Source organism: Aptenodytes patagonicus, chromosome Z (assembly GCF_965638725.1).
Source record: "Aptenodytes patagonicus chromosome Z, bAptPat1.pri.cur, whole genome shotgun sequence".
Lineage (NCBI taxonomy): Eukaryota > Metazoa > Chordata > Aves > Sphenisciformes > Spheniscidae > Aptenodytes > Aptenodytes patagonicus.
In genome coordinates this window covers 3,704,495-3,730,917 of record NC_134982.1, presented here as the reverse complement: position 1 = coordinate 3,730,917, position 26,423 = coordinate 3,704,495, and the positions used below count along the sequence as shown (strand labels likewise).

The 26,423-nt window shown below is 48.8% G+C and overlaps 1 protein-coding gene across 4 annotated transcripts in view; it reads left to right on the top strand.

Annotated features, from left to right (window-relative positions):
* Window positions 1-26,423, top strand: part of LOC143172346 (CBP80/20-dependent translation initiation factor-like) — a 149,737-nt gene that overhangs the window by 80,415 nt on the left and 42,899 nt on the right. For all 4 annotated transcript variants that reach the window (XM_076361664.1, XM_076361663.1, XM_076361661.1 and 1 more), the window contains 2 exons: window positions 329-405; window positions 24,333-24,774. In XM_076361664.1, coding sequence (XP_076217779.1) covers window positions 329-405; window positions 24,333-24,774 — 519 coding nt within the window. The remainder of the gene's footprint in view (window positions 1-328; window positions 406-24,332; window positions 24,775-26,423) is intronic.

Sequence of the window (26,423 nt, the reverse complement as noted above, 5' to 3'; positions counted from 1 at the left end):
GTGTGAAGTGGGTGAATTCCCTGTAGATGGTGTATATTGGGATCCATCCATACGTGGTCCAGTTATTTGCCCCGTGTGGTTTCTCCCATAGAGAAATTGCAGGTAACTTCATTCCCTGCTCGTTGCAACGGCCCTGAGAGGGCACAAGTCTGTGGATTTCCAGACCTGCTTCAATAGGGTCTGAGATGTTGTAAGGGTGTTTGGATGGGAACTGTTTCTTTTATCATGCTCACAAGTTGGGTGTACAGCTCTGTCTCATGCTGACCCCTTCCATATTGATGCCTCCTGTAACTTGGAGCTGATCGCTGCTTTTCCCTCTGTTTTACAGGGTTACCATCCGTTGCCTCATGAAGCTGAAATTGCACACACCAAAAAACTGTTCAGAAGGAGGAGAAACGACCGGAGGTAGGTGAAACCTCTTTAATTTTTTTTTTTTTTTATCTTCTCTTCTTCATTGCACATCTTCCCCCACTGTCTCATGGAGGGTCTTTGGACAATACTGCTCTTCAGCAGCTGCCAGCGTTGGGTTAATGCATAAACCCTTATTTGAGCACTAACGTCCTGAAAATGCAGAGTCTGTCCATCCCTCTGGTTTGTCTTTTAAATGTGGGGTATGTCCTATATTGCTCCAGGAGTATCTTAAGGACCTCCTCTTCCCCTTATACTTGTTCCAGCATAGCCAGATCCCCCCAACTTGTGTTAGAAGAGGCAGCTGGCAAGGTATTATCTATAAAAGCTTTGAGTCCTTGTGACTTGCTTCCTCCCTTTCTATTGAAAAGCAAAATTTGCTGACTTTCAGGGTCGCCTGCAAAGTGGGTATGGTTGAGAGGGGTTTGCAGCAAGCGTCGGGTGCCTGTCTGCGTGAAGGAGGGGGTGTGCTAAATAGGCAGCTGAGTTCCTGTGGCAGTGGTGATTTCAATCCATTGAGTTAATTTAATTGGGTCGATTTGATATTTAATTGTGTAAATTGCATATTTAATTATATAAGGGCATCTAGAGTCCTTGATAGGAGTCACGACTATGGTTAAATGTGAAAATAAGCGGGGAACAAGGGAGTTAGTTGTAGATGCAGCTTTATTTCTGCCGGTGTGTTCTGCTGTGGCTGAGACAACACAACTGGGGCAATAAAGCATTTCTAAAACCAGGAGTTTGCAAGGTTAATGTTATTTAACAGGAGAGAAAGTGGCCAGTGTCTTCTCCTAGAGTGATCCGAAATCTGGGTCTGAGCTGTGATGCCTCACGTGGGGATTTGTGGGGGAGTCCTACAGACACCTGTAACAGCTGTTGGAGTGTGTCCTCAAATCTCTCCATCACTTCTCGACTCGTGAACAGCCATGATGTAGTTAATCCTGTGCTTGGTTTGGTTTTCCCAAATTTTACCAGGGACCAAAAAACAGCTGAAAAGAATTTGCTCCGGCATCCTAGAAACATTCTTCTGTGGGCAGGGCGGTTCGTCAGCAGCAAACTCTGTTTTCTCTCCTCTTTGGGTCTCCCTCCTTTTTTCTTGTATGCAATTTGAAGACAATTTCGTCTTGTGATCTAGGGAAAAAAAAAAGGGCTTGTTTCAGCTGGGTTGCAGCTCTGTGATCACCGAAACGTGGTTAAAACCAAGCTGAAGTCTGCTTGTGTTGCAAGAGAGGGCTGGGTGGGCTTCCTCGCAGCGCTGGGCTGGGCTCCCTGAGAAATCACAGCAGAGGTTGGAGCATCCTGCTCCCATCCCGGCTCACCAAGCAGGTCTTCCTCCACCATCCGAAGAGTGCGTGATGCTGCGGGAGAGGAGACCTGCAGAGCCAAGGGGTCTCCTGCCTGAAGCCCCATGCCCAAAGCTGCGCTGGACCAGAGCCATGGAACTGCGTGTTGGTTCTTCCCTCCCATCCGAAAACACAGCCGGCCTGAGGGATCACGCCAGATGTGTATTTCTTTCTGGTCCCTTCAGATAAACCATCAGCAGACAGAAGCATTCAGCCCCCGCAGGGCATCCCTGCCTCCCGCACAGATGGCAAGGAGAGATAGCAAAAGAAACTGCCTTGGGCTGGGGTTGGAAGATCACAGGGTGAGATACAGCCCAGACCAAGTAGCACTGGGATAATATCCCAGGAGGAGAGACAGAAGCCTTAAAACCCAGTTGACATGGCATCATGCGGGAGGAGACATGGGACCGTTTCAGCTCTAAGCAATCACGAATGAAATAAAATGGAAAGAGCAGAGGGGATGCAGTCCTGCACAGACATCCATGGTCGTGTCCAAGCTTAGACAGAAAAACATACTTATTTTAATTGGAAAAAGCTAAGAAGCCCAGGTTGAGGGAGTGGAGTGAAACAACAGTCTCTTAAATAATTACCTAAGCTGAAAAGGCATGGCCCCATCCCCTAGACTTCGGCTGGGGACCTCAGCAGCCCCCTTCTCCCCGCACCACATGGCTTGATGCTGGGGGTTTTCAGGGTCCCCTTGCCTCTGCAGTGCATTTGGGACTAGGAGGGAAGTTTTAGTCCTTCTAGTGCCTCTTTAGATGCCCCCAGAGAGCACTCGCTCCTTAAAATTGATTTCTAGCAGTTAGTGAGGTCTCAGAATGGTAGAAATAAGAAAAAAAAAAAGGGTAGAAATAGAGGGAAAAAAAAGGGAATAGGATAAAAAACCCAGACTGTATTGGAGCACAAACAGGTTACAAAGCTGTTCACACTTTATTGCAGTGCTATTATCTTAATGTCCCAGGCATCATTCTGGGGGAGAAGAGCTTCATTTCGGAGCTGGTGGAGCCACACAGGTGGTATAAACATCCCTCAGGATGAGATTTTATGGCCAGCAAAACAGTTGGGAGTTACGGGGTTTTTGTTTTAAACCTCATCTGGATTCAAAATTGCAGGACAGTGGATGGGCCATCGGAGGCAGCGAGGCTTGGGAGAGGCTGAGCGAGGCCATTTGGTGGCGCGTGGGTTGGGAGGGGGGTTAGGAAGCAGTTAGGATGCCTGGACCCAAGGGAGGAAGAGCTGGTTTCTTAGAAAGGGGTTGGTAGCAGCCAAGGGTGGGAGTAGGGTTGATGCGCAATGGATTTGCAAGAAGAAAAGAGGTTGTCCTGCTCCGTTGCTTAGAAGCAGGTGTGGCCCCAAAGCCCTGGCGCAGTTGGGTCTGGTTTTCATCGAGCAGCTTTTCCCCTTCTCCTGAAGGCGGTGAGCACCTGGCACTAAGCAGCGCCCCACACCCCACGAGCAATGCCTGTCTGTAGTGCACCGTCTCTCCCTGCCCAGGACCTGCCTCCTCTGAGAAGGATGACACATCCCAGGTGACCACGGTGGGCATCCTCCTGCCATGTGCAGGAGTCACCACTCGCAAGTGGACATCCAGCGTGGGTCGAGGAGTCAGCCCCCAGGCTGACCTCTGCACGATGCGCAGGTCCAGCTGGCCTTGCCTGGTTGTAGCTGACCTTCAGGTTGGCTGGTACTTTATATGACACAGCTATTATAAAAGAGCTGATAAAGCACATTGGTACCCAGAAATCTGCCTATTTTTTTCCAGCTGGTCTTATAAATGATACCGGTTCCCCCCTAGAGCGCGCGTGGGCTCCTCTCCCCTCCGTGACAGTGACATTCAGAAGGGGCCACGTCTTGGGCTAGCGAAGCACCTTTTGTTTCTCATGCGAAATGATGCTGACGTCCGGCCATGCTATAAATAGCGCCCGTCCCTGCTTCCTTCCCGTCACCTTTCCTCGGGAAATGCTGTCACCGCGTTGTGGAGGAGCGCGGCTCACCTACCCTGAGGTCTCTGCCGTGCACCTTTCACTCCCTTGGGGACAAGCAACCCTATGGGCGTGCAACCATAGCTCTCTCCTTGCATATAGAATACGTTTTTATGTTCCACAAGTCATTTTTCCATGGGATGCATGCTTCATTTGTTGCATAAGGTAGATATGAAGAGCGAATTAGAGGTGTCATTAAAACAGGCTTCGACTTTCCCTGTTAAGGACCACTGTGGGTTTGTTGGACACATTTTCGGTAACAGCGATCAACATCAGAGCCACACCTGGTGGAGGGTTTGGTTGCACAAGGCGGTGTAAAAGCCTACGGGAGGTGGTGAGGTCCTTGTTGCAAAGAGCTTATAATCAGGGCAGGAGACCAGGGAGAAGTATCGCCCTCCCCACCTCACCCAACAGAAATCCCACACCCGGTGTTTTCTCTCTTGGTTTAGACACATGAGGTGTAACTTGTCACCTCCTGATGAGGGTGGTGGAGAGCATCACTGCTTGATGGGATTGTTGAAGGAGAGCAGCAGAGGCAAGTTTTTTCGTAGATGTCCACGTGAGCAAGTGTTGAACACCAATGAGAGTTTTATTGTCCCAAACGCTAATCCGCCGTTTGCTGCCGCACAAGACCCACCCTACCTCCATATCACCAAAGGCAACTTGGTTTGACCTCCCATAGGCAACTACCTCTTGGGTAGGAGGGACTTTCCCTGGGTGGTGGCAGGACCTCTCCTGCCCTTCTCTCCTGCAAGCCGTCGAGAGAAAAAAAATACTCTGGGATATGGGGCACAACGGACCCATTTCTCAAGTCCTCTGCTCCGACCCTTCCCAACCCAATGCCTCTCTGCTAGCGGAGCACAAGCTGTGCTGGGACGTGGTCTCCTTGGGCAGGTGGGCTCTGAGTTTGGCCCCTTGTTTTTAAAAAGTTCCCGATAAACGCCCTTTCTTAAGTATCGAAGCATTGCAAGTCAACTTGGTGCTGCACAGGGTTTCTCCAGTTCCCATGGCATCCTGGTATGATGTGTTTTGGGATGGAGGGTCCAGCTGGCCAAACCCCATGGCCCAAAAATGCATGCACAGAGGCTTGCACCAGCCTTGTAGGAGTGATAAGAAATGTTGCCCCATTTAGATAGGATTTACAAGGAATATATGGAGTTGCAGTGGGTTAAGACAGGTGAATTCGTACCTACTTCTTGGTCTTCTGGTTAAGAGAGTGCTGAAATTGTTCTGCATCACCTAAGGAAGGGGACAGTTTTGCTGAGGACCGGGAAAAGGTTGCTGGAGAAGTCTTAAAAAGTTTGCGCCATTGTAATCACATTGGTTCAATCACATCTTGTTGGATTCAGAAGTCAAATCAGGCTGAATACCTTACCAAAAGGAAATCCTCATGTGTGCGTAGATGCTGGCTGGTATCTCACGGGGCTTTTGGTGGTCAGTCTATGGGCAAGGACAGGAGAGGATGACAGAGGGAAGCGCAGCCCCATGTCTTGGAGAGGATGGAGTAAAAGCCTAAGAGTTAATCAATCCCCCCTTTCCAAAAGGCATCTGAATTCCTCTCTTCAGGAAAAAAGGTGTGGATCCCTTGTGCTTCCTCCGTGCACAGCTGGTGTGTCTCCAGGCTTTGGGATGACCGGAGCCACAAGGGGCTGCTCTGCCTGACCTGGCCAGGGCTGTTGGGGACCACGGCCAGCCTCGGGTGAAGGACCGTCACCCGTAGCTGTGGCTGAACTTCGTGTCATCCCCTCCTTCTCCTGTTGGATGGGGGTTTAAGAGGGGTATTTCTGCACCTGGGAAATCCATCCCTCATAAAGCCCTTGCGTGGGGATAAGGAGCTGGAGCAGAAGACTGCGTAGCTCCTCCTGGCTCATACACGGAGAGAAGGGGTGGGAGCAAAGAGGCTTGTGTGCTTTCCCCATCTCCCTTCAGCGTGCCCCAAATACTTACAGCTTTTGACAACAGGATTACAGACACGTCCCCAAGTTTTCTCTTGCGTTGTCCCAGTTTGCTTCCTACCGTTAACTTGGCTTTACACTTAAATGATCAGGAAAAAACAGTCTGGATTTTTTTTTTTGTGTGTGTGTGTGTGTGTTGTTTTCTGTTTTTAATTAGATTCAGAGCTGGGGGAGGCAGAAATATCCTCCTTCCCCGGAGAGCCCCGGGTGGCTGTCAGGGACGGTTTCCTCTTCCTGAAGCAGGAGGGTTGTGTAAGCGCCGCTGACCCCTCCTGCTCGCGCCCACGCCGAAAACCGGGTTAGCTGGGGTGAGTGCACGTGGGTGGGCACCCCCGTCCTGCCTCCCTGCTCGGAGCCCGGCTCATCCCGACGGGCCACCACGTTGCTGAGGGACCTCCCGGGGCATATCCCAGCTGGTCCACTTGGCCCCAGCCAGGGCCTTGCACAGAGGCGAGCATGGCCCTGCATAGGGACCTGCAAAGGACCATCACGGCGGGCTCGGGGCCAGGCAGGGAACGTCCCAGATCCGCCGGTGGCTCCGCCAAGGAGCGTAGGCAAGCTGTGATATATTTCTTTTCCCATTATATTTGATTTTACAGACCCTCAGGGACACTCAACCACCTACAGTGATTAGTTCGACTGATTAAGCTGCTTTTCCTCTTGTGGCAAACTCCTTTTGTGAAGGGTTTTCAATAGCCACGCTGCTCGGGACATTGTTCCTGTACAATTTCCTTTCAAAACACCATAAAGGGCACTCTACCACTTTACCCTGTCATAAAACATCACAGGAATCAGCTTTGCCCAGCTTGCTCCTTCAAGGGCAAGATCTCCTCGTTCGGGGAGGAGGTATGGGGTCGGGTGGGAGTTGCAGGACTGCATGACGCTGGAATGAGATGGAGCCATTAGCAAGGGGGATTTGAGATGAGATGAGACGTAAAGCAAAAGTTTTCTGCTTTTTTTTTGTTGTTGTTTGTTAATATGAGGAGCCAGGGTCACCCAGGGAAGTGAAAGATAAAATAAACTTGAAAGCCCAGAGAAGGAAATGCTGCTTCGCACATGTCGGCTGGTTCAGCCTTGCCCGGCAGAGGCTGGGAGCGGATGCGGATGCTCTCGAGGTACCCGGGGGTAAACGGCGCAGGGGGAGAAGGGCTATTTCTGCTGAAGAAATGCGCTGCTGTGAACAGCAAGCAGATAAAACTGGCCATGTAATTAAGACTGGAAATCAGAGGAAGGTCTGCCTTGATTGCCACCAAGAGAGTAACAGATGTAGGGAACTGGAGGGGGTTGCAGTGGCACAAAGTCCTTCCTCCCTGTGTTTGTAGTTACTCCCATACCCTCTTACAAGGCTATCGGGTAGGTCCGTACGAAGACCTGGAGTCGTTGGGACCTGGTTAGTCCATCAGCTGCTCTTTGGGCAAGGCAGTGATGGAGCAGGGCAGAGATGGTATCAGGAGGGGTCAAGCAGGAGCCCCTTCCTACCCGCAGAGCTGCGCTGGCCAGACGCGCTGGCATCGCCCAGCCCCACTGCCCTTCCTTCCAGGCGTCGAGGAGAAGGCTCTGCCAGGGGTCATGGTGCTGGGACCCCGCTCTCAGGAGGAGGTTGTTGAGAACAAAGCCTGCACCAGGCTCCCCGTTGAAGGAGCAGTCCTTGAATGATCAAAAAGCCGCCTCCTGATGACCCGCGGGCATCCGGCTGGAGGTGACTCAGCCACGGGTGGAGCTGCTGGGCGGCACTGCAGCTTTTTGTCAGGAGGGACCTCTTGGAGCTGAGATCTGGAGGTGGCTTGGCTACATCAAGACCCCTCGCTGCCTTTGCACCGTGCTCTGAGCTCAGTGAACAGGACACAGCATGGCATGGGGCTGTAATAGTCCAACACCATCCCTGTGCAGTAACCCCAGCCCTGGTACCTACAGGACACAGATGATCAAACAGCTCTGCAGAAGCCGTCTGAAGTTCAACCAAGTTTATATCTAGCATCAGTCCTAGACTGGCTCATCTTAGAGCCACTTGCCTGCCCCAGCACCGTCCCCAGAGCTGCACACGTGGGATCTTCCCATTAGCTGAGCGGTCCATGTGAAACACCAGTAGCAGTAAGGTGGAGCAGTTGGTATTTAGCATCCATCAGGGAGTTTGTTTTGCCTGTCACCCGTGTCTCAAGCTGTGGCGGGGTGAGTAGGGGTTTTCCACCCAGCTGCTCTTGTTTCTGCTGTTGTGATCAGCGCTAAGCCCTTACACACTGAGGGTGTCAGTGAAAATAGGCCCAGCCGTGAGTCACCCCTGAAGGCAGATGGTGCGGCTGCAAAACACGCCACGAAAGGCGATGCCGTATTTACAGCTCCTTTCCCGACGCTAGCAACAACTAAAAGGATTTTGCATTTCATGTGATGCGGGGAAAATGTACTTCTGCAAATATCGGAGCGCTCTGTGGGCTCAAGACTAATGCAAAGAGAAAAATAAACCTTTATGAGTTCAACAGGATGCAATCCACATGAGCAGGACTTCAGGAGATGCGTATCCATTACTGTTCTCCATATCTGCTCCGTCCTCCTTGTGTGCCTAGCCAAAGGCATGGTGCAGAAGGGTTAAAAGATACTCATCTAAGCAAATTTAATCCTTTCCTTTCATTGTTCCTTTTTTTTAATGCCAGGAGGCAGTGGCAGGAGAGAGCTGGGTGCGTTTCCCAGCTGCAGGGTTGCCACCTCTCTATTGAGAGCGGCTTTGTCATTACATAAAAACTCTACAACACAAGACTTTTTATTCCTTTTTTTTTTTTTATGATCTTGGCGACTGAAGTGACCTCTGTCCTGCAGACTAAATTTAACCTGAATTGCCAAGCTGCCAGTAGACTTTATGGCATCAGGAGGCTTTTGCAGGTTGTTTTTCTCCATCTCTGCAGCTGATTGAAAGACTTTATGTAGCACCGGCAAAACATTTTACTGTTACGAAACCTCAATAGAAATGTAATGGCCTGCTTGGATAAGCTGAGGGTCTTATGATGTTACTTCACAGAAAGCAAAATAATTGCTCCAGCAAAAAATCCAGGAGAACTTCGGTGTGTGGCTGTGGAGGAGGGACACCTGATTTCATCAAAACTCGGTATTTATTAGGTATCTTTCTCCTGTGTGGTGGCAGGGGCTGGGCTGCAGGACAGTGAGTTGTTGGCACGGACAGCTCTTCGCTCCTTTTCTGCTGCTGACCATTCTTGTGAGTGTTAGGGAACGGGGAGCAGGAGCTTGTGGTGGCTATACAACTAGGGAGAAGGTTAGCAAGGCAACTGCTCTTGTGTCCAGGGCCCTGGGGGAAACATGGCAGACCTCATTTCAGTCCTCACCTTTATCAGAGACTGCTGGGATTCACCTCCATGATCACAGCTGCTATTTCAGATGCCCTAGCATATCATGAAACCCGTGGAAGGAGCTACCGGACACTGGACCTTGTGAAACCTGCACCGAAATGGGGTGGGAGCCTGACAAAATGCAACAGAGCATCTCGAGTGACACCACCACCTAAATCCCACCGCATGTGTCCATAACTAAGTTGACTATATATGAACTGGGTGCCAAAGTTCCCGTTATGCTCAGAGGGGATGCAGTCACTGTAGTTTGAAGGATGGTTCATCTCAGCATGAAGCAGGCATTTGGCCTGGTGACTCTCTCCCCAGTCTCCACCACCTGGTTGAGCTACCATGGAGTTTAGATCCCCACCTCACATTTGGCCTCTGACATCGCAGACACCTAAAATTAGGCAATTTGAACCCACCATCTGTGTGAAGCTGTGTAATCCCCTCCCCGTGCCTGTGTGCTCCATGCGTTAAATGGTATTTTCTCTTGTGGTTCTGTACGCTAGGCACATATGCACAGGGCCTGAAAGTCTCCACCATGGCACTCTGGTAAAAGTCCTGCACAAGACTGAACTTTGTGAACAACCCTACAATAATCTGATGCTGCGTGGAGAGGAGGGAGGATTCCCCTTCCCCTGGGACAAGGTGGGGATTCCCAAAGGTGGAAATCATAGGTGCTTGGAGAGCCCTGGAAAGCTTCTCACTGAGATCTTCTGGTGCCCACATAAGAAAAATGAGTCTGGCCATCTTATGAGAACAGGTTTCCTTGCTTTATTGTGCCTTCCCATGTTGACCAGAACCAAGGAAGTCTGAAAAACAAAGAGCTGTGTGAGGAGTTGAGCCAAAACACCTTGTGCCGGAGGAAGCGCTGGGACGGGGATTTGTTTCTGGGCTCTCTTCAGCAAGAACAAAGACTTGAGACTGGGCATCCCGTTCTGTCCCGTCTCATGGAGGAGAAATCTCTTCCCAGCCAAGGAAAGCAAGGGTTTCCACCGAGACATTTTCGTGCTCGCAGAGAGTACTGCCTTGGCACTTCTTGAGAAGCTTTGGGGGCAGCAGTGTCCACTTCTGACCATGCTTGCCATAAGTATTTCTGGTGTCTGAAGAAAACGGGCTTGTGTCTGTACCTGGAATATGCACACAGCTGATGAGATCCCTCACCCACATTTAGCTCGACCCCTTGTTGAGGCTGCCTGGCTTCACTGGCCAGAGCGAGCCCTCCTTACCCATCAGCTGTGTAGGTACATCCTACCTGAGTCTACCAGCCAAGCCAGCTCAGCACTGCTAATGAGCAGGAGTTGACACCAGTCACGGGTGTTTCAGCAGCCTGGGTGAAGCGTGTAGTTGGGGGTTTTGCCCTTAGTTTTTTGTAAACAGGTGTCGACGGAGCAAACCGTTGTCATCACAGGTGGAAAGGTTTAGCCCTGAGCCCCTCCAAGGCATTGCCAACTCCTGCTACAATCCCTAACTCGTTTTCACTTCACTTAACAATTTGCACCTTCTTCTAGAAGGTTTCTTCTAGAAGGGAGCTGGTGGGTGGATGTCCAGTTCATGGATCTGGTATGTCCTAACACAAAACGTGAGCTGACCCAAACCCTTGGGGTTGGGTGGGATTTTGGAAATTGGTTGATGAGAGCTGTAGGGTCCTTGGCTCTGCCTAAGCTGTGTTGTGGATGTGGATGTGCTCCCTTGGATTTGGTCCTAAATGTTAAGAGAAAAGAGATATATGTGCCTAGGTGTGTCATGGGCACGTGAAATCATGGGAGGGTCAGGAATGGACCCTAAAGCGGTGTGGCTCGTAGTCCTGTGTGTGAATTTTAAAGCTATTGACTAGCTTGTGTTTAAAGGACAATACTACTTTATTTTACATGAAAATCTGCTGCTCTGCATCATTATTATCTGATTCTGACTTCTCAGGCATCATCTTCTTGTCCACTATTTCATCTCTTATAAAAAAATGGTTTTCCCTCTTGTTTACTCTCCTTGTCTTTCACTCTCCGCTTAAAGATATATGTATACACATATATATAACCAAGATATATACATATATAACCAAGTTGTCCCAACATTCTCTCTTGCAAAATGTCTTCTCAGTAGACTTTACCAAAAGAAAACTCCACGCTTGTTCCCGCAAGCATTGCATGGGCTAGTCAAGAGGTTGGGATCGCAACGGCACACGTCCTCTTCAGGCCAGGTAATTTTTGTGCTGGAAAGATTACTAAGAAAAGCCCCAAAATCACTCAGGGGTGTGCCATGCAAGGTATTTACTTGAAAACTCTTTACAATAAGCTGACAGCCCGTGTTCATGCAATTTTCACGCTGCCTTGAAGGGTTGCACTATTTCCAGAGACGCTGCCATGCCAATCTATTAATGGCCAGCGCTAGGGCTCCTTTCACAAATAGAAATAGTCACAGGAATGGCCCTCACCCTGGATTTTAAGATTGCGAGTTATTTTGGGTGAAGGCGAAGGTGAACTGTTTTACGGCTGACATGAAAGTGTCGTTTTTAAGGCTGTGAAATTTTGGAAAAGCCTTAGAAACCCATTTTCAGAGGTCACCAGGACAAACCTCTCCTGCTGGGCGAGTGAATAGAAATGAGTTCATAATTACAGAGTATAGTAGCGACACGTTTGCTTTTTCACTGTTTTAATTGAGGTTTTTCAGAAAGGAAGAGAACTTAAAACAATACAGAAATGTCTTTTGTTCTTCCAGGGCCATTTACTGAGGGCTTTGCAGTGAGAGGAGAGGATGTTTATTAAAGAAAGCAACAATATCAAGTCGTTATTTTAGTGCCGAAGTGCTGTTCCTAGCTGGAACAAAACGAAATGTTTTGGATGGACTGGGTACTTGTTGAAAACTAGCATTGAGCTAAATGATTTGCAGTGCTTTTAGTGAACTCAACAAACGGTGTTGAAGCAGAAGAAAGAGGAAGGGAAGGAATTGAAAAGGTTGAAACACCCTTTTCCTTCTCAGTAGGATTTCCGAGTCAAATTAATTAGGTTTAACGTGGGTCTGAACCCGTGGAGCAGCATCTGGAAATCAGGTTTTCATCCTCCTCCTTATGCTCCTGTCTCCTCCGTGCCCTCCTGGGAGCTGATGGTGGTTACTGGAGCCACCACGGGGACTCTCTTCGGGGTTGCAGAGGGAACAGCCCAAACCCACCAGGGATGTCACAGCCGTCCACGCTAAGCAGGGTGCAGAGGAGTTGCGCCAGCATAATGGTGGCTGCGAAAAGCTGCCATTGGTGGGAGAGCTCTTCTCCTGAGCAAACTCGGGACCAATAATTTTTTTCTTTTTAAGGACAAAAGTAAGTCTCTGGTGGTGTACTTGCCTGCAATGATGAGTAGCAATGCTAGCATCTAGCTAAATCATAGCGTTTAGAGCGTAACGATGCAAAAAACTCTTCTAGGCAGCTGAAAGCACCTAAGCAGAGATGCTGTTAAAATAATAGTCGCTGTCCTGCTTAAGAATTAGAAAAATTGAACCAGTGCTGAAGGACAGGCCACGTTTTCAGGAACAACTGCACTAAAGGTGCATCTCAGAGAGGAATCACAGAATATCTTGAATTGGAAGGATCCCATAAGGGTCGAGTCCAACTCCCTGCTCCTCACAGACTGCCTAAAATGAAACCAAATGACTTAAGAAAGCTGCACTGGCTGAAGCTGAGCATCCCAGAGAACAACATGAAGAACTCCTTGTTGGAGTGCTGGTCCTTCACGATGAGGTTCCTCAAGGATTAAGTGTTCATATGCATGAAAGTCCTGAACAAACAGTCGGCACTTGCCCCTCCTGCCCGAGCAGAGCCGGCGGTCGCCGATGAGCAGGGCATCAGCTGAGGGGTTGGTTACAGGCAATTTAGAGACAGATCATCGTTTCTTTCAGTTTGATTGTCCGCAACATCGCTGGGAGTTATTACACTAAATTAATTCTCCGAACTGCAGGTCCCCAGAGGACAATATTGTCTTGGCGGTTTGTTCCTAAAAGGGCTCAGCTGGGTGATTGCGTTACTGCGGCTTAATGAATTACGGCACGTGAGCTGGGTGGTGGTAATTGCCTGCACGTGCTGCTGGCTGTGCATGCAGAGTGCCTTACACTGCAACCCCTCCGCCCAGCTGGGAGATAACTTGTCTTATCTTATGGTTGCCATGCCATCCTGCATCAGCAGAGGGGCAGGAGTTTTTCATTTGCAATTAGATGTGCTAGTGGTGTGCCGGAGCTGGTCTGGAGTTCAGTAAGAGCAGGAGGAGAGCTGTGATGGGTGACACCAGACCACCTGGCTTGGTGACCAGCAATGGACACCAGGAGGAGAGTGAGAAGAACCAGGTATGCATGTAATGCTGCTTCCCAGCAGTGCTCTCCTCTTCTTAACGGTTGGACTCGATGATCTTAAGGTTCCTTTCCAACCAAAATGATTCTATGATTCTCCAGGAATTTACACTTTGAAGATCTGCAGGACCACATTTGCTCACCTTTGTGTCCAGTAGCTCCTAGTGGATTTTCCTTGCATGACTTTGGCAATGTGCTTTTTGAACCCTTGTAAACACCTGGTACGCACATCTCCTATAGCATAGCTCCACAGTTTAACTGTGCATTATGTGAAGAAATATCTCCTTTTGCTTATTTTGAACCATCCTTCTTTTCATGTCATGAGAGTTAAAGTGCTCACGTGGCTGTGCCTGCAGACTATGTGCCCATTGAGTACTACCTTAGCTCTTCAGTTCTGTTCAGCAAAGTGGGAGTCAGCGTTTAATACAGTTTGTACCATTTTGAAAGCAAGACCATCAACAGAAGCATTCAGCAGTGCCTGCTCTGGGATCATAGAATCATCGAATGGTTTGGGTTGGAAGGGACCTCTAAAGGCCATCTAGTCCAACCCCCCGCAACGAGCAGGGACATCTTCAACTAGATCAGGTTGCTCAGAGCCCCGTCCAACCTGACCTGGAATGTTTCCAGGGATGGGGCATCCACCCCCTCTCTGGGCAACCTGGGCCAGTGTTTCACCACCCTCAGCGTAAAACATTTCTTCCTTCTGTCTAGTCTGATTCTACCCTCTTTTAGTTTAAAGCCATTCCCCCTTGTCCTGTCGCAACAGGCCCTACTAAAAAGTCTGTCCCCATCTTTCTCATAAGCCCCCTTGAAGTACTGACAGGCCGCAATAAGGTCTCCCCGAAGCCTTCTCTTCTCCAGGCTGAACAACCCCAACTCTCTCAGCCTGTCCTCATAGGAGAGGTGTTCCATCCCCCTGACCATTTTTTGTGGCCCTCCACCCAGGGCACCTTGGTCATCTTGGTTGTATTGGTGTTGCTTTGGTAGCTGATGATGTCACTTATTTATTTTTAACCAACCTGGCAGGAAAGTCTTCATCGTGTGGGCAAGCATAGGGTGCTGTTGGGTCAGTCAGCTGTAGGAAGAGTCACGGGGAAGCAATGCAAGAGCTGTCCCCAGGGAAGACAGCCAGAGATGAAACAATGCTGCAGTGTTTTGTTGTCCATCAACCTCAAAGTGCTTTTTGGCAGAGGGCTGCTCTCAGCATCCCCCCTTTCCCCGCGAGGAAACCAAGGCAGAAAGGAGGGAAGGGGCTGTGGTTGGACCTTCCCCCACCGCAGACCTCGCAGTGAACCCACGGCCACCAGATCCTTGTATGTGTGAACCCCGTCACCCATGAGACTGTCCTTCAAGGCTGCTCTTTTAGTGTCATGTAGTGCAAAACACAATCGTCTACGTGATGCTATTTCAGCCGGCCAGAATTGAGGGAAGGAAATATAGCGGCAGGTTCCTCTGCACTAGGAAACCGATCTGTTATTGAAATGGCTTTCTCTTTGGTGGAGTGTTTCCGGCACGGCTCCTCAGTACTGGAAATGGGTTTATCCATCTACATGTTGTTTTCCAACACGAGTTCATGGAGGTCTTGTCAGCAGCTGGTTGCTGGAGTGAATATAAAGTGAAATAACTTGTTTCTTTCTCCTGCTTTCAATCCTCAAATATAAATGTGCCGTTGGTGGTGATCACTTGGAACGAGCACCGAGGGCTTTCTGCTGCCAGGTTGCTCTCCAGAGTTATCTGGCAACTGAACTGAGAGGTAAGGGCAAGCAGAGGTTGATGCTTTCGATGGGTAAAAAAAGGTTTTACGGCATCCTCTGTGTCACACGAGGTCTTTCCATGACACCTGGCCCATTTGGAGAAGCCCAGCAGCACTTCAATGGTGTGGCTGCACAGTTTGGGTGGTGACTTCCAGTTTTTGGCCACAGCAAGTAGCCACCCTCTCTGCAGGAGAGCATTTACCACCCACTCCTTCTCCCTGCAAGCCCAAGTTGGGGACGTTGGCCCCGGAGACCTGGGACGGAGCAACGTGCTGAAGCTCTGCAGGGCCTCCTGGCATGGTTAGTGCGTGAAGAAGTTGCCAGCTCGAGTTGTTTGGGCTCTTGTTGCAGAAACAATATTTCTGTCTGACCCCAGTTAGCAACTGATGTTTGCAAAATAAAGAAGTCAAGGCACTGGAAATACTTTCCATTCCCACTCTTGTCTCAGCCCAAAATATTAGTATTAAAAATATTGCATCTATTATATGCAGCTAATATCTCTGCTGGCACGTAAATCACCCAGGGATTTTTCATCTCCGTATTAAAAAAAAAAAAAAGTTAACTACACTCTATTTTTGGATATTTGTTAACTGTTTTGTTTCCATTTATTCCTACTAAAGCCACAGCAGTCTGTCTCCAAGGGACCATCTGTGGGAAAGAGAGTCCCTAGATTGATTTGGAAGGTGCCGGGGTCATTAACAGGCATGAAGGCGCTGAGTATCTGCTCTTTCTCTGATAATGTCTTTATTTAGCGTGACAGCCTCCAGGGCATGAGTGGACAACAGGCTTCTTTTTATTTCATTTAAACTAACATCGCTCCATCCATTCCCAGCGTTGTGCAGATGCTATGGATCATCCCAATTTCCCACTTAAAGCTGGGGGTGCTGGTCTCCAAGCAGCTACGGGACGCTGGAGCTGCAGAAGGTGACCCAGCTCTGTGCCTCACCCTGAGCTGCATGTTCCCTTCCAAACTGATGAGTGGAAACTCATCCAAGAGAAAGTAAATTTTTGGAGTGGATCGACCCTGGCACAGCTCAGCACATCCACGTGAGCGTTAGGGGTAGCATGAGAGAGGAGGCAGGAATGGGGTCAAGAGGAGACAACTCTTCTTTTGACAGTGGGACAGACTTAGGTAAACATTTGGGAAGCTGCTTAGGATTGTCATTGGGTTGCAATAAGTCGATGTCCAGATGGATCCTAGCTCCCAAAGCTCTACGCTAAATGCTATAGCATGCTGCATCATTTTTAAAGAAGTTTGTTTAACGTGTTTGATAAAGGCTTCTGGCACACATAAGTCCAAAGCATCTCTGCTCCTTGAGTTGGTGTTTTACCAGATCCCCGTGTCGGAAGTAATTGCTTGCCGTGGACTTTGGGTCAGCTCATGTGTCTGGACAGCTGTTAGGAGATCCTGTCAAATCTTGCCTTAGCTTCTACAGGAAAGACATTTATTTCTTCACTAGAAAGCACTGGTATAAATAGGAGATGGAAAAAACCTAGGATGTCTCCTTGCTTGCAGGTCAAAGAGTCACAGAGGTCTAAAGGAAGACAGCTGAACAAAAAGGCAGCAGGTGGGGGCTCGTACGTACTATTTAGGTTGTGTCTTGAGGGACAGGACCATGGAGGGATGGTGGTGGGCTGTGTCTGTGCATCTTGGCACGGGTTTAAAGCTTATATCTCTTGGAGGATTATCGGATCTTGGGATAACTGATCAGCCTTGGTGTATTTTTAAAGGAGGCAGCCTGGAGTCTGCGATATAAGCTCTTTTATTGCATAGTAGTAAAAGATGAATCTATATTCATTCAAGTCACATTCTTACCAGTAGTCCAGGATCCGTGTGTATTTGCGCTCAGCAGATTTTTGGAAAACGTCGTGTGCCGTGGTTGTGTCTTTCAGGTTTAAACTATTTCAACTAAACTGGATTCAGTTCCTTGTCACTGTATTTTCCTATGGTTTTCATGTAATTTTTGCAGTCATGTTTACAATACGCTAAGAATCCAAAAACATAATTCCAAGCAATGTAGTTTATGAAGAGAACCATTTCCAAGCAATTTCTACATGAAATCACTGCAGTGATTTCTACACCAGTCTGGGCAGTCAGCCTTGAAGTCCAGGGGGTGTCTTCCTAGCTGGTTGCCCGCCCTGTGCAACAAGGGCCTCCATCTGGACATCCCTAATGATTTGTGGGAGATCCAGCAAAGCATTTAAAGAGCTGTTTTGGAGCTATCTCGCATGCCATCTGTACTTGGGATGTCTTTCCCAAGCTGGTGTTGCAAAACAGCTACTTAAATTCCTCCTGAAGATTCATTTCCATGAAGCTTAGAAGAAAATAGCTGACTCAGGCAGCCTGTGCGGCCAAGCATTGCAGCATGTGAGGACTTTCATTGGACTTCAGCAGCAGACAAGTTTGCTCTTCAATGCGTTGCTGGGTCTGCTCCGATGGACTTTGTGCCGTGTCGTTTCAGCCCAGCAGGGCTGTCTCTGCTCCTGCAGCACAGCCTGCAGACTGGGCGCTCATCTGGTGGTCCTGTGAGTGGGGTGTCCATCACTGTGGTGGGAGAAGTAGTGGACACCGATGGCGTGAAGCGATGCTGCAGGAAGGCACAGGGAGAAATCAGGTCCGTTTGTGTGTTTGGAAAGGCCAAATCAGTCAGCATCCCATAGCAGAAGACAGTGCATCCCATGATGAACCGTGCTTTGCGTCAACCCTACACCCATTTTTTGGATGCATTACTGCATGAGCACCTTGGGTGTCTCTGTCTTTCAGTCACAGAATCACAGAATGGTTTGGGTTGGAAGGGACCTCTAAAGGCCATCTAGTCCAACTCCTTGCAACGAGCAGGGACATCTTCAACTAGATCAGGTCGCTCAGAGCCCCGTCCAACCTGACCTGGAATGTTTCCAGGGATGGGGCATCCACCCCCTCTCTGGGCAACCTGTGCCAGTGTTTCACCATCCTCGTCATAAAAATCAATGCTACCAAGTTGGTTTATAGTGAGTCTAGTTGTGTTGTAAAGGCCAAACGAAATCATCTTTAGCAAACAAAGACAGGCGTGATGTCCAGGCCCAAGGGAGGGTTGTCAGCAGCAGCTGTACCCCAAGACCAAGGTGGTGACCAGAGGACTTTTTCCCAGGTAGGCAGCTCATCTGAAGGTTTCATAATGCTTTTCCCAGCAGCCAGATGCTGTGAGCCTCATCAAAAACATCTCTACCCTCACAGGGTTGTTTTTGTTGGCTGTGCTTGTCTTCTGGAGTTCATTGTATGTTTTCAAGGATGCGTACGTGTAAGACCTAAAGCACGCATCATGTCTCAACTGTTTGAAGATGATTTGAGATCCTGATCACCACCGTTTTGACAGGTGGGTTTTCTATGCTTCCAAAATGCCATGCCCATCCAGACGCGTGGGCTGGGTCTATTGATCGGGATAGACTTTAACCCTAGCGACAGAAAGGCATAAAAGAAATGTGAATAATTTCACTTTTGTTTTCAGGAGTGATCATGACATCTTGTTCCCTTCTCATCTGAGAAAAATGCAAACAAAAATGAAACTGGAGCCAAGTGAAACCAGTTAGAGAGAGGAAGCCAAAGGGAAAACACACACAGAAGTCCTGTGTTCTTCATCCTTGGAGCTGGTGGTTGTTGCTTTCTGTGGGGTTTTGAGGTTTTTGATTAAATTGTGTGGAACCGTCAAGCTTATTTGAGTGTTTCCCATTCTCAATCATAGCGAGGATAGAAAGTGGCCATGGCTGGAGTGTGGTGCTCCCCGCACCAAAGCAACGCTGAGTTATCATAGTACACACACGTAAAACATCACAGTGCCTTTGGAGGCAGGCTTGGTGAAGAATACTTTTGGGGGAAGTCAGGCCTCTAGTATAGAAATTCCTCCTCATTATATTAATAGCAATATTCCCATTGACCTCCCAGTGCAGAATTAGACCTCCAGGACCAGTTTTAGATGCTGTAAAATTCCACCAGCTCCTAACTGGGATCCTTCAGGCCTTCCAGTTTGGACCACGATGTCCCTTAGGTGTCCAAAGCCAGTGCCAATGGCGAACCCCTCCAGCAGCGCCTGCTCGGGGGTGCCAGTCCGGTTATTTGGGGAGCTGCATCCCCTACTCATGGGATCCAAGACTGCCACGTAATCTGCACGGCTGCTGGGGGCAGAGGGGAGGATGTGCTGGTGGAACGCGGTGGTGGGATGCAGAGGAGCTGGCAGGGCTGGCGGGGTACCTCTCTCCAAGCCATGCCATCGTCAACTGCGTCCCTGGCCAGGGATGGGGTTGCCGTCAGGTTTCGTGGTGCGTGAAATGCTTAGTTCGGAAAGCCTGAGCCTAGAGACATTGCTTTGTTCAGGGGATGTTTCAGGGGACTCTGCTTCTTCCTGCCCTTTCCCTTTTCAGGGCAGCTGGCTAGTACAGCCGTGAAGAACCCAGTTGCTATCAGTCTCTGTGAATTTAAATCTTTCAGTGGTGTCTCTAAGAGTTTTATTTAATTTCCCTCCCTCAATGGAAAATTACTGTGGGATTTTCAAAAAGAAGGTGGGAGGGAGGTGGCCCTTCATCCCGTAGAGCCAGCCCCACTAGTCCTCCATTCGCAGGTACAGTTGCTGCGTGCCTTGGGGATGCTCTACTCTTCTAGCGTTGGGGGGTGCCACGGATAAGTGGGACCTGGGATCCTCATAGGAGTGGAAGGTCCCACAGAGTCCATTCCTGCAGCAGATCTTAATCTATCCCTTATAACGGCAATTGCTAATTAATTGCAGGCGTGTTAATAGCAAAGTTGATCATGAGATACTCCCAAGACTTAGCACCATATTCCTGGGCCTGATCCTGGCACAAAGGTGAGATCCTGCCTGGGCAGAAGAAAGAGAGAAACTTTCTGTCTGCAGAATGCAGTGAGGAATGTTTCCATTCACCAGAAGGATGAAGGGGAAGCAGAAGGTTTGACCTTGGCCATGGCACCGCTCTTTGTTCTCGACTTCTTGCCTGAGTGGCTGCAAGTCCGTGGCCCTGGCCGTGCCCACCAGCTATCAGGCTCTGCATGAAAGCAGGACAAAACCAGCATCCCTCCTCTGTGAGGGGCTTAGCATGCCCAAGAGGGTTTGTCCCATGGGAGAGTTGCCTGGGATTGAGGGCAAGCATGATGTCCAGGCAGGTTCTTCGAAGGCAAGATCCAGGATATCCAAAGCATCCAGTCCCTGAGCCCACGGATGGGATCTCAGTCCGTTCGGGATGCTCTGCACCGCGGGTTAAATGTCTCGAGTGCCATTGGAGCTGTAGCTCCTTACCTCTCAGTATTTGCAGGAATTGCCTGACCAAATCTCCGTGCAACCACCAGGAGAATGTAACCCCACGTTGTCCTCCAGCTCTCCACATGCCAGACAAATGGTGGGGGCTCTCGGAGGACTTGTCTCGCTCGGGGGGATATGAGCAGGGCTGACGGGACGGAGCAACTGTGTTTTAGACCACAGCTGTCCACGTGTCTGGAGTTATTTTCCCCAGCCTTGTGCCTTCCAGCCCCTTTCCTTGGGAGCAAACGATGTAGTAAAAACTTGCAGGAATCCCGTATTTCTGAGCACGTAGGCTGGTAATCACCGAGACAGCTGAAGCCTTAGATTTGTTTGCGTAGGCTCCTCTGACAGAGCAGACATTTGTCAGATCTAAATTCTGTTGAAAGGTATCTCATTTAGTTAATTAAATAAAAAAATCAGTGGAGAAATGATAGCACAAGCGATACCATCCTATTTCCAGCTTGGCAACCCTGACTGTCTCCCCTTGGGTTTTAGTTCTTCTGCAGTTTCTTTGTAACTCTGAACGTCTCTTTAAGTCTCCACGTTGACTGATGGCCAAACCCCTGGTCCCACTGAAGTCAGGGGGAGTTTTGAGCTGAATCAGAATCTGGCCTTTGAAGTGAAAAGAGTTATTTAACATTAAACAGAGGCAAGAAGTAAGAGACCGCTGTGCTCTCTAGGTACTTTTTCTTGTAGCTGAAGCCGGGTTCCCCGCAAGGCACCGTGTCCTTACAGCAAAGGATGAGCAGAGAGGGACAGAAGAAAGATTTCCCAGTAGCTGCAGCATTTTTCTGGGGTGGATTCTTCCTTTTCTCGGAGATGTTGCTGTGGGATTCAAGCTTCAGCTGTTCCTCCCTTCGGCATGGCAAGCCTAAAACCCTGGGCTGGGAGGTGCCTTTGGGTTCCTACATGGTCTGGTTCCCTAAGCTTGGCAGGTCACCCCAGGCCACCATCTCGGCTCTCCTGCTCTCGAGCACGCACGAGGTTGTGTTCCATCAACTCAGCCCCCAGCGGATGCATGTGGTGGGGTGCCCTTGTCCCCATCTTGCCCCTCCCTGGGGCTGTCTATGTCCCCAGCACCTTGGTCACACCTGAGAGCAAGGATGGGTCATCCCAACCTCCCGGGCTTTGCGATGCTGTGCAGTCAAAAAAGTTTTAAGATCTGGGCCCCGTTCTCCCTGCTTTGGCTCTTCTTTGCTGCAGAGTCCTATTTCTTCTTGGCTTTTCTTCTTCGCTGGGGTGTTGGGAAGATAAAAGCACACAACGAGTCTCTGCCTGAATGCTGGATTATCGTCTAGACCCCTGCCTGCTGCCAAGTCACGGACATTGCTTCTTGTTTGCCATTCTCCTTCCTTTGCCTTTCATTTCTTGCAATTTTTTTTTCCTAACTTGTTTAACTCTGGTGTTTTCCGTCCTGTGGTCAGTGACTGCAGAGCTTCGGTTTGTGTTTGCTCTGCTCCTTGCCATGGGGATACTGCTTTTTAGCTGTCCTGTAAGGGGACGGAGCTGCCTGTCCTCTCCCTGTCCTATTGCAAAAGCCCCAAACCGAACAATCTTGCACATTCCACATTGGCTTAAGTGGTTTTTTGTAATCTTAAACCATTTTTTTTTTTTCTTTCACAGCCCTTAAACAGAAACGGTTTGGTTTATAATATCATTATGTCTTTAGGAAAAAAAAAAATGTCCCTGCACGCATTTCTTGCAGGAATTTACAGCAGAGGTTGGTTCCCAGCTCGTTTCCAGGCATTTTGCCTTACCTCTGCTTAAATTAAAGCTGTGTCTGTGTGCAACTTTTGTCATTTCTGTGCAATATTTGCAGCTTAAATACAGTAGCAGCCTGTCTGGCTAATGACCCAGGAATAAAAGTGCACCCAAACAGTTAAACTCAGATGTCTGAGGCGAGAGAAGAGCAAAACCACAGAAAGCAAACGCTGAATTATATCAGCAAAGCTCTTGCACGCTTAAGCATGTGAGGGCTCAGTACTAGATAAGGGTTTTAACTAACTTTTATTTTGACATTCCCCTTTTAATAAGCGTTGCTCTTTACAAAGCGGTTTATGTGATTGCGTTACTGAGAGGAAACAAAGAAATGCCAGGAAAACTTGATGTGGAGAATCTGTACTCATAAAATGCTTGTAAGCTCCAGCAAACAGGAAAGCTTTCCCCAGGTCCTTCTTTTTTTTTTTTTTTTTTTTAATTCCCTGCCATTCAGCTTGCAAAAAAAAAAAAAAAACAAAAAAAAACCCACCACGTTGAATATCTCCAAAAACCGGATCCGCTGGTCTGAGACTAAACACAAATTCCTTCCACTGCCACCACGAACAAGCCTCTTCGTCCTGCGTTCGCCAAACATGAGCCCTCGCTCTTTATGGTTAAGAGCCAGTTGGCCTCGGAAAATAGGTTTTAACTCCTGGGGATGCCAAGGAATACAGATTTGATGGGCAGATGGCTTTGGCAGGCAGGGTTGGAGACTGTTTAGCCGCTGACCATTGAAATGTATTTGTGAATGGCCGCTTCCTTCATCCGAGCGCCCTTAGCCGAGCGGTGCAGATGATGAAAATAAAATTAATTGCTATGCGACGGGTTTTAAATAAACGCTGGTATTTATCCGAACGGGGGCGGGGGCTTGGGGTAAGGGATAAGGCGAGCAGGGGGATTATAACGGCTACAAAACCAGTACGGATGCAGACCAGTGTGGTCACCGCAGCGCTCACAGTTGTTTCCCTGTTTCGGGGGACGATGCTGGGGAGATGTCCCTTGCGAGCCTCCAACACTGCTCCCAGCAGCCTTGTAAGGAGCTGAGCATTAAAGCATCCCACGTGCTCTCAGAGCCAATACCAAGCGTTAAAAAGGCAGCAGGCAGGCAGGGAGCTGCTGTCGTGCTTAGGACTAACTCTGCAGAGTCCCAGGCGAAGGCAGCCGACGCCAGGACCGTCTCCATCTTAATTGCATCCTTGACGATGGCATGCCGGCTCAGCCTTCTCCACTGGGGAGAGCCATGCTGCAGCTCGTGTGGAAATCTGAAATGTCCAAGGCTGCCAAAGCGTTTCTTCCGTTCAACCATTGATTTTTTGAGGACCTGCCATCTCGGCTACCAGTTATGGCCAGCACACAGGGGCTTGCTTACCCCTTCTGAGCCGCTGTAGTCTCTCGAGCAAACCATTTGCAGGCAATTCCTCCTCTTTGTGCCTGTTGAATTTCCATGTTATCCGTTTGGAGCCATATGTACCCAGCCTGCTATCCAGAGGTAATGGTCCTGGCTCCCCGTGCTGCCGAAGCCATGCGTGGTCCTCAGCTTCTTCATCCACACATGCGTCCTCTCCCAGCATAGCAACGATGAAGGACACGCATAAAGAAAGGCCAAACAAAAACCGTTTGGTGTGGGCACCTCTTTTACTCGGTAATTCGCTTTTTAGCTTTTTTTGCTCTCTTAGAAATTCCTGATACGCTTAAAATGATGCACTGCAAACCAATGCCATGTTGGTACAGCAGAGGTGGCAAGCAAGAGGAGCAAGTGGTGCTGTAGGCCAGGCTTATCAGGAGCTCCTTAGGTCTTCAGAAAAAAAAAATCTCCTGCTATTTCTTGCCTGCCTGACTTCCCGCTGCTGAGCTGGGACTAACCAAGTCTTCCCTGGTTTAGTGTGGAAGTAGCATAGAAAACACAGAAACCTGGGGTTTTCCTGGGAACCAAAGTCATGTTATCTAACTGTTCATGAAAACTTTCAGCTGAAACATGCCTGTTATTGAAAGAGATTTAGAGGCATGAGTTGGTACTAGGTTGTGTTAGATGCCAAGAAATTGGCTCCCCTTTTGTGGTGGGGAGACCCACAGAGTCCACCTGCCAAGGGCCAGGGTGTTTGGTGGGACAGAAGATGTGTTGACCAAACAGGACCATGCAGGAAAGGATGTACTAACAACTTCCTTTGACTTTCCAGGCGACAGCAGAGACTTCCCGGTGGGAACAAGTCTCAGCAGCACGCAGATCATCAGCAAGGTGGCACCAAACACAACAGGGACCACCAGAAACTCTACCAAGGAGGCCAGGCCCCTCACTCCTCAGGCAGGACAGGCCACCACGGCTACAGCCAGAACCGGAGATGGCACCACAACCAGAAGCACTCACCCAACGACAAAGAAACGCACAGAAACGCCAAAGAGACTGAGAATTTGAAAATCGAGGACACCTCCATCTGCACAGTGCATATTCCCGTGGAGACACACCGGGGCCCAGAGGCTGTGGAGAAGCAGTCTCAGCAGTACATCCAGGAGTCGGAGACCAAGCGGAAAGACAGTATTCACGAGCGCATTGGGGAAAGACCCAAGATCAATTTGCTTCAGTCTTCCAAAGACAGGCTGCGGAGGAGACTAAAAGAAAAGGTACTATTTCTTAGGGGAATGTTGAGTTTCCCTTTTTCCAAGAGTCTGGCTGTTGGCCATTCTCCTTACAAAGGGTGGGTTGGGCTCAAGGGACCTTTCCATGAATGCACCCAATTTATCTTAATCTCCCAGCGTCAACACTTCTCTCAAAGTGTCTTCATGCTTCTTCAGGAGGCCTTTTATTGACATAATGCTCGCCTCCTTGGTTGAGGTTGAGGTTGAGGTTGCTACCAGCGTGTGTTCTCCAAGAATGACTGGGAACTCTCCCCCTACCCACGCAAAGGCCCTCGGAGAAGGCTGGTGCACGCGTGAGCTGCAACGCGGGTGCTCCTTTCCCGGGGGCTGATCCCAACTGACTGCCTCCCGGTCTGCAGAGCTCATCGGCTTTGTAAAGAGGTCTAAAAAAGGCAATTTGTCTCCACAATTACAGACCTTTGACTTCTGAGTGCTGAATAGTTGGAGTCAGCTACTTAAAAGTTGATATCCATTTATCTCAGCAATGAATTGAAACGCCCTTATCTTTCCCCCTTCCTTCCAACAACCCAACAATAACAAAACTATTGCATGCAAGTGACGGAGGAGAAATCCTTTTTGGAAACAATATTCAGCCGTAGATTTCTGAGGAATTCGGAGATGATATCTTCACTTGCCCCCTGTGAAACTCAGATTCTTTCTCTTGAGATTCTTTTGTCAGACTGGAAAATGAGTCTGTGGGGGTATCTCCAATGAGATTTCCAAAATGTGTAGCAAAAATAACCTGAACATATACAATTCCATGGGAGTGCATGTTGGAAATGTATACCTTTGAATGCATGCGCATTTACTATTTATGTATGTGGCAAGAGGGGGACGAAGAGATTTTGTTAGTTATTTTTATGTTCTTTAAAGCAATGGGAGTATAGCAGAGGCTTTCAGAGTATTCATTTTAATGCTTTCTCTGCGAATTTATAGTCTTATAAGACATCACATAAGCACCCACTCGTGGGTGGATGTAGTCAACACGACTGGCCTCCTGATGGGAGTTTTGGACAACTCCAACTGCCGGTTGGCGTTGGGGTTGTCCAAACAATTGCCACAGGTTTGTATTGTGTAGCACATTTCCAGATTGAACTAGAGGAGGAGAAGGGAGCAGACCTTACTCTGCCTTACTCTGGGGGAAAGGAACAAATGCATAATTAAATGTTGAAAAGAAGCAATAAATTCTATGGTAATGATGTGAAGTGAAAAGCGTAACAGCGAAGAGATGGAAAAGTTAAGAGTTTTTCTAATGCCGGGATCATGTGACATCTTTGAGCTCAATTTAGATCGTTAAATATATATTAAAAAGTAGATATTTTTGTAGGATTGTTATCTGAGCATTTTGCAAACATCAGTGCACTTTCAAAATAGAGGCAAAAAAATGTCCATTATCACCATGTTGTAGACACCCCCAGAAGCCTGTTCAAGATGCCGAAGGCAGTCAGGGGTGGTCAGACCTCGGTATCCCAGCTCAGGACCCTTGGGCACATCTTCTCCCTGAGCCTAGGGGGTGGACTCTGGGATTGAGTGCTATGGGAAATGGGGAAAGAGAACGTTTCTGGGGAAGGACTCATTCACTTGTGGTTTTCAATGCTGAGATGAGACCATTGTGCCTCTAAAAGATGCTTTGA